At 34.9% G+C, this 13,740-nt stretch overlaps 1 protein-coding gene across 2 annotated transcripts; it reads right to left on the bottom strand.

The window, feature by feature from the left end:
- Window positions 1-328: 328 nt before the first annotated feature.
- kni (knirps) lies at window positions 329-12,663 on the bottom strand. 2 transcript variants are annotated; one of them, XM_067792077.1, is made up of 3 exons: window positions 12,019-12,663; window positions 3,635-3,712; window positions 329-2,903 (listed from the first exon to the last, which is right to left on the bottom strand). In XM_067792077.1, exons 2-3 carry the CDS (start codon window positions 3,710-3,712, stop codon window positions 1,299-1,301), a joined length of 1,683 nt encoding a protein of 560 aa, XP_067648178.1. In that variant the 5' UTR covers window positions 12,019-12,663; the 3' UTR covers window positions 329-1,298. The 2 variants fall into 2 exon arrangements, with proteins under 2 accessions (XP_067648178.1, XP_067648179.1); XM_067792078.1 differs by lacking the exon at window positions 12,019-12,663 and adding an exon at window positions 9,019-9,066.
- Between the last annotated feature and the right edge of the window lie 1,077 nt (window positions 12,664-13,740).

Genomic DNA, 13,740 nt, shown 5'->3' with positions numbered 1-13,740 from the left:
AACCCCCTTAGTAAATATTCAATGAAGACGCTACTGAAGTCCTAGGTAGCTGAGCTTATTATTCGATCATGAAGTCTTTGAAATTGTTCTGACCACAGTCAGTTCATCTAAAAATTTTTATCTGAAAAGTAGGTTTGGCCGACTGAGATAGTCTGCTTATCGAGTGTAGAATGAGCTTCAAGGTATCTGGTTAAGATTTATATGTGGCTGATGCTTTTCTCTCTCTCAGCCTCTACTATCTTTCTACAAAAATTATAAAACAATTGATTTGATTTTTTTGGTGTATTTAATATTTATTTTATTAATTTTTCTTAAATATTAGCTTGACTACATTAAAAAATATCAAATCTAAATAACAATATTATAAATTTGGTTTTTAAATTTTTTTAAAATATTATATAAGTAGGTAAAAGATTTACATAAAATTATATTTTTTCAACGAAGGCAAATACTTAGTTACATAGAGTACATATACTCAGCTAAATAATGTCTTATTATGAAAGAATAAACTGCATACATACATATTTACAGGGCCTTTTAATACTAATTCATTATGTACTAAATTAGCTCTTTATTTGCTAGATATATTCATCCTACACTGATTTTATTATTTTATATTTTTTGCTATTATATTCGTTTCGCTATTTAATTTATGTTCTTAACTAAAAGATTTCTACTTTTGTATTTAAATGAATCAAATTAAAATCGACTAAGTACGACAAAATTTCGATTAAATACAATTACATATAAATATTTGGACTTACTTCAACACATACATTGATTTATTCGTTCAAAAGGTGCTGATGTGCATTGAGTTTGTTTGGCGCTATTTTTCTTCACACATGCATATAAATACGTACTTGTGTATATTAAACTACTGATTGCAATCGATAGCCATCTCACTCTAACGCAAGCTTACAGCACAACAATCAAAGCTAATTTTAAGAGACCTAAAGAGGAGAATAAGTATACATACAAAATCCACATCTAATGGGCAAAGCGACAATGACCGTTAGCTGAACGCGAGCATTTCAAGCATGTGTGTTGGAGTATAAAGAAATCGATCGATAAGCTGGAGAGAGTGCTGCTTGAGATACATTTATTAATGTTTGAATTCATTTGCATTTCTATCACTTTTGTGTTGGTCAAAACAACGAAATTATATATACCAGTAAATGGCTAGTGAGCGAGTGAACTCCTCCTACTGTATTTACTCCGCGCGGCAGCAACCTCCTTTTGTGGTATAGAGCGCCAGCGCCTGGTACGATCACCACATCATGATCACACATCAATACATATTATACACACACAAATATACCATGTAAGCTGGTGGCTGATGTCGTCGACAACGACGAGCCATGTGACGATGCATAACCAGCTGAATTATAACCTTCATCGATCATTTTCGGACGTTTAATTACACCCACAGTACCACTACTTGCATCTGATGAGGCATCCGACTCGCTGTGTTCGCTGTTTTGAAAGTGAAAGTATTTACGGCGCGCATCAATTGTTACCGTTGCTTCTTCTTCACTCAAATCACAATGCATATCACAATCTGCACCACTGCTACTAGCACTACCTTCACTGCTGCTGTGCGCTGTCGATGAACTGCGTGATGTTGATGAACTGACAGCTTTCATGCTAAGATCCATGGGACAATCCTGTGCATGAGTGCGTTGCATATATGTGCTGTGTGTAGTGCTTACGCTCTCAGCGTTTATGGAGCAAACGGATACAGGTGAGAGTGATTGCATTTTGGCTGCAAATGCGAGCGCCGCCGATTCTGCAGTAGCGCTCACTGTAGGAGTTGGTGTGCTGGGTTGATGTGTTGGCGAATTAACAGAATTTGGTGTTAATGCAGAGGTAGGTACGGGTATAGAGATTGGACTGCTTTGTGCGCACATTGTGCGATGAGGTGTGGCACGTATCGCAATGGGACTGTGTATTTGATGATGATGTGATTGTAGAGATTGTTGACGCTTTTGCTGTTGTTCTTGTTCATGTTCATGCAATTGTTGGTGCTGCGTTTGCGTCACTGTTGGTAGTTTTGGAGACGCTGAATGCACATTCAATTCATCCTCACCTTCAGCATCACCCGAAACGCACAACTCTGGTGAATGGCGTGCTGCCGCTTCTTGTTCACGCAATTGTTGCTCTGCGCAGGCCGCAGCAGCAGCAGCGGCAGTAGAGCTATTGGCTTCAGGCGAATAACGTTGCGCTGAATCACCAGACGCAGCAGAATCCACAGATTGTCTATGCTTATACATTTCCGTGCGATACGCGGCATCAGCTGCTGCTGCAGCTGCAGCGGCAGCATTGGGATTGTAAGCAGCAGCAGCAGCGGCGGCTGGAAATAGCAAATGTGGCGGCAATTGAAAAGCGGAAGACGCTGAACCCATGCCCGGCATTGAATTCATCATGCTGAAGAAAGGTAGCGATCCAGAAACATCGGCCGCGCCGGGATGACGCGCTGTCATAAAAGGAGCAGCTTGTGCCATCATTTCAGGTATATGATAAGCTGGATAGCCAAGTAAGCCACCAGCGGCTGCTAAATGTGGATTAAGAGATTGCATATGTTGTTTGGCTGCAGCGGCTACCATATCATTGAAACCACTAGAGTTGGGTGCGCCGGCGGCATTTCCACTAGCAGCAGCAGCGGCGGCTGCTTTGTTTGCTGCATCAATTGCTTGTTGTTGTTGCTCCTGCAGTAAACAATGTATTTTGAACCAATTAGAGCGCCGTCCATAACGCGAGCCACCCTTTGACATGCCCACTGTATAGCATTTTCGTAAGCGGCATGCTTTGCAAGTGGTGCGATTCTTTTTGTCAATAATACATTTGCCATTATTCTTGCATTCGCTGATCGAAGAGAGATTGTTGTAGGAACGTCCGAAGAATGACTGTGAGGAGAAAAAAAATATTTATTAGTAAAATGTTTTGGTATTTGAAAAAAAAAAATTGGTAGCTTTTAAAATATAAAATGTTCTTAAATCTGCTTTTAATACACCTATGTTTTTCAACTCAAAACAAAAATTATCTTAAGACCGATTTGATTAAAAATGTAGCTTCAGTCAATGCTTATATTATTTTAAGAGGAAATATCTCGAAAACTCGTTGATATAAATCTAAAAAATCTTAAGTTCTCCTGAAGTATCTTGCGTTTTCAATTTTGTTGGCGCCCAAAAATATGCTGTGCGCAATTAAAAAGAAATTGAAACGAATTGTAAATTAACATAACACCATTGGTCTTGAAACCAAGGATTAGTCTTAAATTTCCAGAGTTTAAATACATTTGTGCAGGGTACACCAAATGAATAGCGAACGCGGATTCTACAGATTCTATATAGGTAAATTTTGACTTCATATACATTTTTAAGATCGAAAATTGGCACTTAGTTATAACATGATTGTTTTGAGGCAATTCTTAAAAAAGCTCAGGGTTTCAACTTTTTCTTTAGAGCTTTTTCTTAAAAGATTTGATGTAGGCATTGCCTTTATAAAATTTCCTCAATTTATTTTTAGAAAATGTGCTTAATTATTGTCTAATAATTCTAACGCTTTCTTCATTTTTCATACGTCTATTTATTTGTCTTCTTGACTTATTTTGTATATTTTTAAGCTAAAAGCTTACCTTGCAGCCCTCGCATGTAAAAGCTCCAAAATGAAAACCGGCCGCGGGTTCACCACAAACTTTGCACGTTTGATTCATCTAAAAAGAAAAGAAAGGGGTATAATTAGTAATTACAGTCACAAATGATGACGGTGTCTTAAAAAAGTTGCGGATTAAAAAAATTTGTCATAAAAGTTACAAAAGAGTTGTTTTCATACAAAGTTTAGATTCAATATATCTATTGTGGCTACCGCAACATTTGGAAAGAAATTGGACTAAATAATTTACAAGTAGCCCCTACCTGACTTGAAAAAAAAAGACTTAAATTTTCTTTGCTTGTCGGACGTTACGCCACATTGAAGCTCCCTAACGGGTGAGCGGAAAACACACATTACCTGTATGTCTACCGTAATCGATTTATTTGTTGATAAGATAAATAGTGATATTTTGGGTTAGAAAGAGCGATGGTCTCTTTATTTTACAATCGAAAGCACGCAGAGAGAATGGAAAAATAATTAAAACAAACACACAGAATTCACTGACAACGCTACGCTGCTCTGAAGCTTTCGTTTTTGTTACTACTGCGGCTCCGAACATAAACAGAGCATAGAGCAGAGCCCGTAGCACAAAGCAATTGATAACATTGCTTAGGCTCTGCTGTGAGCTATGTCGCATTTTAGAGCGTAAAAAATTGCATATCAAAAGCTTCGAACGATATGCGTTTTGAAGTGGAGCAATAGCAAAAAAAAAAATGTAATGATATTTGCTCCGTTGTGTATTGTTATACGGAAATTTGTATTTTCTCGCGCTACTGCTTATCAACAACAACTACAACTAGCATTTCGTTAGTCATTTTTTTTCTACTCTTTTCTCTGCTCTTAAACACGATGTGGCTCATAGCAGTGCTTATAAAATGATATCACTTTTTTTTACTACAGCTCCGCTCTATGTTGTGTTTATGTTCAGAGCCGGAGCAGTAGCAGAGCATATTATGCAAAAGCAAGTAATGCGAAAATTTGTAAATCGAATTATTGTTTGCGCAGCTCACCAGCAATTTTAATATTAATTATAATTAGATTTTAAATTAATTTTGAAAATTTTTTTTTTATTTATTAAATAAACCCAAGTTTTAAACAAAACAAACAAAGTCGTAAGTTTGTGTTCGAGAAGTTTTCATATGCAAGTCTCTTATGCTAAAAATGGTTTTGAATTTTAGTTAAGTAAATTAATTGAAAAAAAAAATTCTAGTTAAATCTTTTTATTTTCCTCTTTGCTTTTTAGCCATTATTTGATTGTAACGATTTAAATATCAACTAACCATATTAAGTCCCACATCAGGCACACACACGTCCATCATTTCAGCCATTAATTATTATAAGCACTGCAATCGTACACTTTTTAAAAATATTTTATTTTTTTTCGCTCAGTCAGCTTGATTGAAAATTATAATTTTATTTTCTTTTCCAGATCTCTTTCGCTAAGTAAATGCTACTGTTACTACCGACGCTTCATTTACAAATGCCAGTTTCTCTAACTCGTCCGCTTTTTATACGTGAAAAAGGAGTACATAAACGCTAAAATATAGGCCTCTCTGACCGCGCGCGTATATCCTTATAATTTTGCAAGGACATTGCAAAATATCATTGTCCATACTTTGCAGAGCAACATTACCTGCGCGACAAACAATTGTTTTGCCAAAAAAATGGGCGTTTTGTATGTATGACAAAGAAAGGTAAAAAAAGGTAAAATAAATGAGAAACAACTTCGCTAGATAGGAGTTATTGAGGTTTTTTAAATATTATGAATAATTTATTTTTTATTTTCTATGCAAGTTACTCGTTCACTTACCTAACATTCTAGAAATATAAAACGATATTTTGGCTATTACTGAAGATTCTTGCTACAACCCAACGTTATTGTTACTAATTATGACATAGATGTTTGTTAGTGTATTATATAATAGTGTGGATACTGCGAGTGTGCGAGGGTTGTCATGTTGAAAATAGCTACTGGCTTATGAAATTGCATTACTTTCATACAAAGATAATGGTTGTATCTAAAACAAAACGCCCATAAAATTTTTGGCAACAATACAAAAAATATGCACAGGTAAATAGTTACACTTAATCTAGTTTTTTGAAATTTCTTAAACAATTATTTATCTGTTATGCTTACGTGTGTATTACAGTTACACACCTAACTATTACTCTTTTGCTAGACATTTAGTTGAAGCGTCCTTGAGCGTTCTCACAGCGGGTCAAATGTTGTACAAAAAATTGCATGGCCTATTTCGTTTTTTTTTTACCACTACTTCTTGTTATTTTCTTTCATTTTTTATAAGTGTTGCGAATTTTCCATTTTTTAAGAGATATTTTGCAAATATTGTTTTTTTAAGAAAATGTGTTTAAATTAACTGCAAATTGATAGAGCGTAACTTATTGCAGCCTGTAAAGAGCAAGCGTGAAGTTAGACAATTTGCTTTTGGCACTAAATTTGCAATACTGTTCAGTAAGAATTTTTATACCCAGCTGACCAAAACTAAATAGTAAAATAACTTTTTTCGCATAACGGGGGATTGTAACGGCATAAACTAATCGAAATAAATATAGACTTCCTTATATCAAAATGATCAGGGTGAAAAAATTAATTAATTTAACTCTGTCCTAGATTGAAGTACTAATCCCAAGTTGAATTTTTTTGAATTTTCAAAAAGAGACGTGGCAACATCCGCTGCTGAATAAAATCAATCTTATATATTATTTCTAATTGATGTTATTATGTGCAGGTCCCTTTTTCGCTCCTGTTTGGAATCCAAATCTATAAATAAATTATCGAGCTTGTGGCATTCTTGGTCGCAGTGATTTTGTTTAGTTATATTTTATTAAAATAATTTGATAAAAATAAACGATTTTGAGCACACATAGAAATCTATTTGTACTATGGCACTGTTGTGAATATTTGATTAGAACTAACACTGCATTACCGATAGATGGCAGGGCAAGCGTATGTAAGTTTTTATTGATAGATGAATGATTGATAGAACAGCTGGTTTCTGTTGATATTTGATATGAGACTGTTATATTTGTTGCGCAAGATGCGCACGGGTCCGGCTAGTTTTCAAATATTTGTGGCCATAAAACAAAAGCAATTGAAAGTGTCGTCACAAAATTGTTTAAACTGATTAACATTGTCATAAGGAATGACTCTGGAAAAAATTAACGAAATTTGATTTTTAAGTATTTTTATTTCAAGGAAAATGAGTTTCACATGGCAAATTGATCTCTGACTCATCTTTCATATATGTCATTAATTTCAGGCTCTAAAACTTAGCTCAAAAGGTATTTTTTTCGCATTTTGAAAATTTCACTGTCAGCAATTAAAAATCTTTTATATGCAAAACTCTCTATCAGCATGCATTTTTATACTCAGCGTGCTTTGCAAACAGAGTATATTAACTTTGATTGGATAACGGTTGGTTGTACAGGTATAAAGGAATCGAGATAGATATAGACTTCCATGTATTAAAATCATCAATATCGAAAAAAAATTTGATTGAACCATGTCCGTCCGTCCTTTAGCACGATAAGTTGAGTAAATATTGAGATATCTACACCAAATTTGGTACACTAGCTTATCTGGACCCAGAATAGATTGGTATTTAAAATTAGCGAAATCGAATGATAACCATGCCCACTTTTTATATATATCAAATTTTGGAAAACACAAAAAACCCGATAATTTAGTAAATAATACATCTATAATGTTAAAATTTGACATGTGGACTGATATTGAGACTCTTGAGAAAAATTAGCAAACATTTTTTTAAAATGGGAGTGGCACCGCCCACTTGTAATAAAAACAATTTTACAAATATTTTTTTATCAAAAACCGTTAAACCTATCGTAACAAAATTCGGCAGAGAGGTTTCTTTTACTATATGGAATACTTTGATGTAAAATTAACGAAATCGGTTAAGGACGACGCCCACTTTTATATAAAAGATTTTTACAAGGGTCGTGGACGAATAAAATAAGCTATATCTTTGCAAAAAAGGGCTATACATCAATGGTATTTCATTTTCCAAGTGAATTTATAACAATAAATAGGAAAAACTTTAAATTTAAATAAATGGGCGTGGCACCGCCCCTTTTATGACTAAGCAAATTTCTAGGTTTCGGGAGCCATAACTCGAAGAAAAATTAACATATCGTAATGAAATTTTGTACACATATGTTCCTTATAGCAGAGAATATTTTCAGTAAAAATGGACGGGATCGGTTAAAGACCACAGCAACTTAGATATAAAACAATAATAAGTTATAACTTAGCAAAAAATAGTTTTGAATTAATGATATTTCACTTATCAAGTTTTATTGTAAGAGGAAATGTGGAGACATTATTTTTAAACGGGCGGTACCACGTGTTATATTTAAAAGTAATTTATCTGAAATGAAATGTAAAATTGAAGCTCACGCTGAGTATATAATGTTCGGTTACACCCGAACTTAGACACCTTTACTTGTCATAAATTGGTATTAATATCTTTATTGATTCGTAGGCAGCAACAACACCAAAATTTGTATTTTCTCGGTAGTGAGACTCAATACGTAACTGAAACAAGGGTATTGATATCGCAAAGTTTGGATCTATCTTCTAGAGACCCGATTAACTTCTCCGACGCCTATAGCCAAAGGGCCGAACTTCGGACGATTAAATCTCCACACTTCAATGCAAAATATATTATAAGAGCGTAGAGTGCTATTGGGAATATTGACTCATATTTTTCTAAGAAGAGTTGTGCAGTTAATTATACCAGCGATAGTAAACATTGAATTTTGAGCAGAGACTCTCTGAACTAGAATGACAAAATTTTTATAAGCATGCACCTCGCTGTGTAGGAAGGGAATAGGCTATCCAAACAGAGAGGCTGTAGAGCCAATTGTATGAAATTGTATTTACCCTTTCAATTCTTGTCAAGCGTGTGGAGTAAATGAGACTCCAAGTGTGAGATCCTCACTTTAACTTAGATTTAACCATCCTGTAAGAGCAATGCTTCTGGGTCACATGTGATCCTTCTATACAGTTTGAAGTCATCTACATAAAGTAAATATTTTGATTGCTTTACATATAAAGCAACGTCATTGATGAAGATTACGGTTGGCAGGTCAATAAAGACCCCACATATACTGAATATGGCCATAGTGTTGATGAAGATTAAGGCTACGTTGGGGCGTAATTATGTAAAGGGGTCCATATAGACTTAAACTAGGAACATCAACATTATCATTGTCGAAAACGACTTTAATTGGGCCAGCCAGTCGGTCTGTCTAAAACCACCCTCTTCGACATGGAACCATAGCACTTTACCCACTATTACAAGGCGTCATGTGCAAAAAATTACTCACCTTAAAGACAACATCCAAAAAATAATATTTTATTTGCTCTACTAAAGCCTTTACATTTCGTTGTCCATAATTACATAAAAAGTTGTATTTACTGTACGGTAAGGAAATTAATGTGTTCGTCTTTTACTTTAAAAATCTTGTGTTCGAATTCCACATAAATGCGTAGTACCATCAAGACGGGTTTACGAGTTTTTCCAGAAGAATTAGCCTCTTTACAGTGGTCCCTGAAATTTTTGAGCAAACTTTTACCTTTAAAATCCTCAAGTCAAACCAAATAAATATAATTGAAATCAGAGATCGTCAGCTAGTGAAATAGTTGATCGCGCTCACTTCTCTTTCGTTTAGTTTTTATAGCACATTAACGAACTATTTTTTGACTGTTAATAAAAATGCGTGCATACGCCCTGCTCCGTGGTTCTCTAATCAACGACTATCTACTGCGATGATTTTACTTCTACAAACATAGCCATAGTTTTAATTTTGCTCGGCTGCTTTTTTAAATTCCGACGGAAATACATAATTGATGTTTATTGAGTACATACGAGAAGGGTAATTGGTCCGAGTTGTTAAAGAACTGCTTATATCTTGCGAATATAGAACTTCATTGGTTTGAAAACTATAGATATTTTAATAAAATCTTCGGCGTCTAAGCTAAATAAAGGAGGATGTATTTTCGATTTTAATTAGTTGGGTAACATGCACGCAAAATTTATATAAATTTGTGTGCGAATGTTGGCGTACGACGCCTCACAAAAAACTTAAGCAAAGGTTAATAAGGGACAACCGCAGCGGCTAATAAAATGTTGTTATTAAATTAAAGTTTGCACAGTGAAACCTGCTCTGGGCGAACGCTCAGCGTCAGCCAACTTTTTTCCGCCCAAAAGAGGTGCCCGCTCAGCGGAGTGGGAAGTTATTTAAATTTTTTTAAATTGGTTAATAGATTAAGTATTCAATCTTGTATTTTAAAGATAGATTTTTTATTATTCTGTTGTAGAATTTATGTAAGCCTGTATATCGGTTGAGATCTTAGAACCTCAAAAGAACTTCCAGTGTAAGGCAAGGGCCTATAAGCCGGTGAAACCAAACAAATAGAAGTGACATAGTCTTAGGCGTACTGTGCCGATTCGATAATAAGAATATCTTCAAGCTGGCAGATAAGTAAAGTGTCTTTCAAGCGGAAGTGGAAGCCGTGAGTAAAGCTGAAGATATACTGCAAGAAAACCTCGCAAACTGCAGTCGCACAAACTTTTGTATTGACAACAAGGCGGTCGATAAATTCGCATAGCACAAAAACTAAAATTGTGTTAGGATGCAAAAAAGTACTTGGAAGAATTTAAACAGGGGACACCTTACAATTATTATAGGGCGCCGGTAATATAAGCATAGATGATAACGAAAAGGCGAATGAACTGGGAAGGGAGAAAATAACTGCACATGATACACCAAGTATAAACATGTATAAATCAAGCGACGGACTGCAAGGTGTGAAATATCATGCAAAATAAAATTGTCAAGTCTAGAAGCCGCTAGTGGGTTGAGCTCTAGCTCCATGTAAGTAGTTATTTTTAATATAGGTTATGGGTTTTGAGTTTGGTCATCAAATAAGCTTCTGGTAACTCTCTGGATTCAGTTTTTGGGAATTCCATAAGGACCGAACAGTTTAATCTAATCTAACTTCAGGAAATCTTGAGACATTTTCCGTTAAAATAAAAGCGATACCAAGTAGTGACAGACTATGGCATTTCTTAAACTTGAATATATTTTTATCTAACGAGTAAGCGAAAATTGGTTTTATTCAAGCAGCCCCCGTTTTCATTTGGTAACTACATACGTCTGTAGCCAGTAGGATGTTTTTCAAACGTATTTTATATGCATTCTCTCACTTTTTCCACTGACGAGGAGTTCGCATCCGTCCAAGTGAGGTTTTTGATTGATTTGTTATGAAAACAAGTCTCAATGTCCGCTAATAAAAGGTCATTAGAGGGTTTTCATTCCAATTTATAACAAGTAACTGTCCACTTCCGGCCAAGAGAGCAGACGCCTAAAAGAGGGCAATTTGTTCCAGAAATTTCAAAATAAATTTGGTGCAGGAAATACTGTCCAACAAAGGGAGGTGTCCATCTAATAGAGGTGTCCGTTAAAAAAGGTTTATTTTTACCTTCTTTTGGGTTCTATCGTTTGTACCATTGGTTGGTTGGTAAGTTATTAGAGTTTTTAGTTTTTGATAGCCCTAAAGCTCAACGATTTTCTGTGTTGTTGGTACTATTTTCATCCTTAACAGATTTAGTTTGTTTTTGCAAAATAATTGGTGTGTATTGGTATGTTTTAGTATGTAAAAAAAATTATTTAAGGCCACTTATAGAAGTATTGTGTAAGATTCTCGCCTCAATAAACTTTGGAAAATTTGTCTTAACAAGCTCGATCTCCCAGTTTGGCAAGCATTTCGACTGTTGAGTTTAATATCATCTTATCTGGCTGCCGTTTCTTAGACATCCTATTTTGGAAAATGTTTGAATAACACCCTACTTGAGAATTTGTTTCAAAAGCGCCCTATTTCCCAATTTGGTTGAAGAACGTGCAATTACAAAATATTTTTCATAAACGTCCCAGGTAATGTTCAAATGTATAAAAAAATTTGCTCAGAGAGGGCATTTTTGAAACAAATTCTGAGATTAGGTGTATTTGAAACATATTCTGAGATAGGAAATTATTCAAAAAATTTCTGAGATAGCGTGTTTTCGAAACGGCAGCCGTGAAAAGTGATATTCCACTCAGTAGTCGATTTCCGCCTTTGAAAGATTTCGGGAAAACAAAACTTATAGATCAGTAAATTTTTATAAAAAATTAAAAAGCCGCATACCACACATTGGAAGAGGCGCTCGGATAAACTCTCTCGGAGATATGCCGCGAAAATTTATCACTTAGGCACTACTTCTGCTATGTAAGTATGGTTAATTTTTCCACATTTTCAGTGAAGGTTCATATACAACTTGCACTTACCTTAATATATTAGATATTCGGTGTTTCCTTATGTTAATCTACACCACAATATTTTGCCGTTCAGTGATAACTTAACAATTATTATTTGATTGTTAAATAGTTAGTTCATAAATTGCAGAAAGTCACTTTAAACAAAACAAAATATATTTTTGAAAACGCCAACAGTTTTTATATATGTAGGTATTCTGAGGTATTTCTCCATACACTGTACGAATGGCTTTTAATTATATTGCAACCAAATTTTCCGCCAAAATTTATTTGTTCATACTTTTTATATATTTATGATTAAAAATCTGTTTTTTATAATTTTTTCGCTTTACTTCAAGTCAATCACCACACACTTTTAATAATCAAGTTTTTTTTATTTGCATTTAAAAATGTTTTTTACATTTCCTCCTTTTTAACGCAATAACTCATCTTTACGTTTTTCCGATTAGACAAAGATAATTTTAAAACCTGACTTTAAGTAGTTTACCCCCTTTGTTTATTTGTATTCTTATACAAAGTTTTTATTACTTTTCGCGCTGTACGTTTTCTACACTTCGACAACTGGCACACAACTGAGTTGAAACGTCTTTCAATGTCTTACAAGAAGCATAGCTCGATCACACGTTTACTTAGATATAATACAAACGTATATGAGTACTACCCTATGGATGAAGTTAACCACTGAAGTCAACAACTCAAAAATCAATCGGTTAGAGCATACTGACTTTGTGCTGTTTGTTGTTGCTTCCAAAAGTCAGCAAGCTGAATTAGTTGAGATTCGCGTAGTTGTAAAAGAAACAAATGACTTAAAACACAAACCACCATCAGCAACAACATTGCCAGGTGAGAGCATGAGCAGAGCAGCGACGTCAGCAGAAGCAGTGCAGTAGTAACAGCAGCAGTAGCAGCAGTGATTGTCGCAGCGTACATTCACAGATCAACAGGAATGTTAACTGCAGCGGCACATGTGCTGTAGAGGCGGTGGCAGATCGTTATTTTCTGGCTGTTAAAGTTATGTTAACGCATAACAGCGACTTGCGAGGTGTTAAAGATTTTCAATTCTGTTAAGTACTTTATAGTAATTCTTTCAAAGCAAGAATGTTACCTGCGGCGGCACTGTGCCTGTAAATGTGTTGGCAGAGCGTTGTTTTCTGGCTCTGGAGGTAATGTTATAGCCTTACAGTGACTTGTTACTTGTTAAAGGTTATCAATTCTGTTAAGTTCTCAACAATATTATCAAAAGTGACTTAGTAAGGAATTATCAAAAATTATCTGCAGCTGCAAAGGTTCGGTAACTTCATGCACATTGAAAAAATTTGTGGAATAGAACTGTTAACTTTTACGTAAAATAAGTCAACATCAGCGAACTTTTTTCCCACCAAAAGGGGAGTCCGCTCAACGGAATGGGTAGCTATTTAAACTTTTTGGAATTATTTTATAGATTTAGTACCCTCTACCTTCTATTTTAAGAAAAATGTTTACATAACAATTCTCTAAATTATGTATCTAAGCATATACTTCGTTAGAGTTCTTAGAACGCCAATAAAGGTAGAGGCATTGGGAAAGGGTGCGGAAATATGGGAAGATACGAAACACGTGCCAGCCGGTGAAACCAAACTAATGAAATCTGTCATAAATAAATCGTACAAGCTGGCAGATCATAAACGTGTCTTTCAGGCGGAAGTGAACAAAAACAGCAGATAGAAAAATAAAAATATATATAAACAAATGTAA

The sequence above is a fragment of the Eurosta solidaginis genome, chromosome 5, assembly GCF_040869045.1.
Source record: "Eurosta solidaginis isolate ZX-2024a chromosome 5, ASM4086904v1, whole genome shotgun sequence".
NCBI lineage: Eukaryota > Metazoa > Arthropoda > Insecta > Diptera > Tephritidae > Eurosta > Eurosta solidaginis.
Note: the sequence above shows the minus strand (reverse complement) of the source record. Positions and strands in the feature narration are given on the sequence as shown.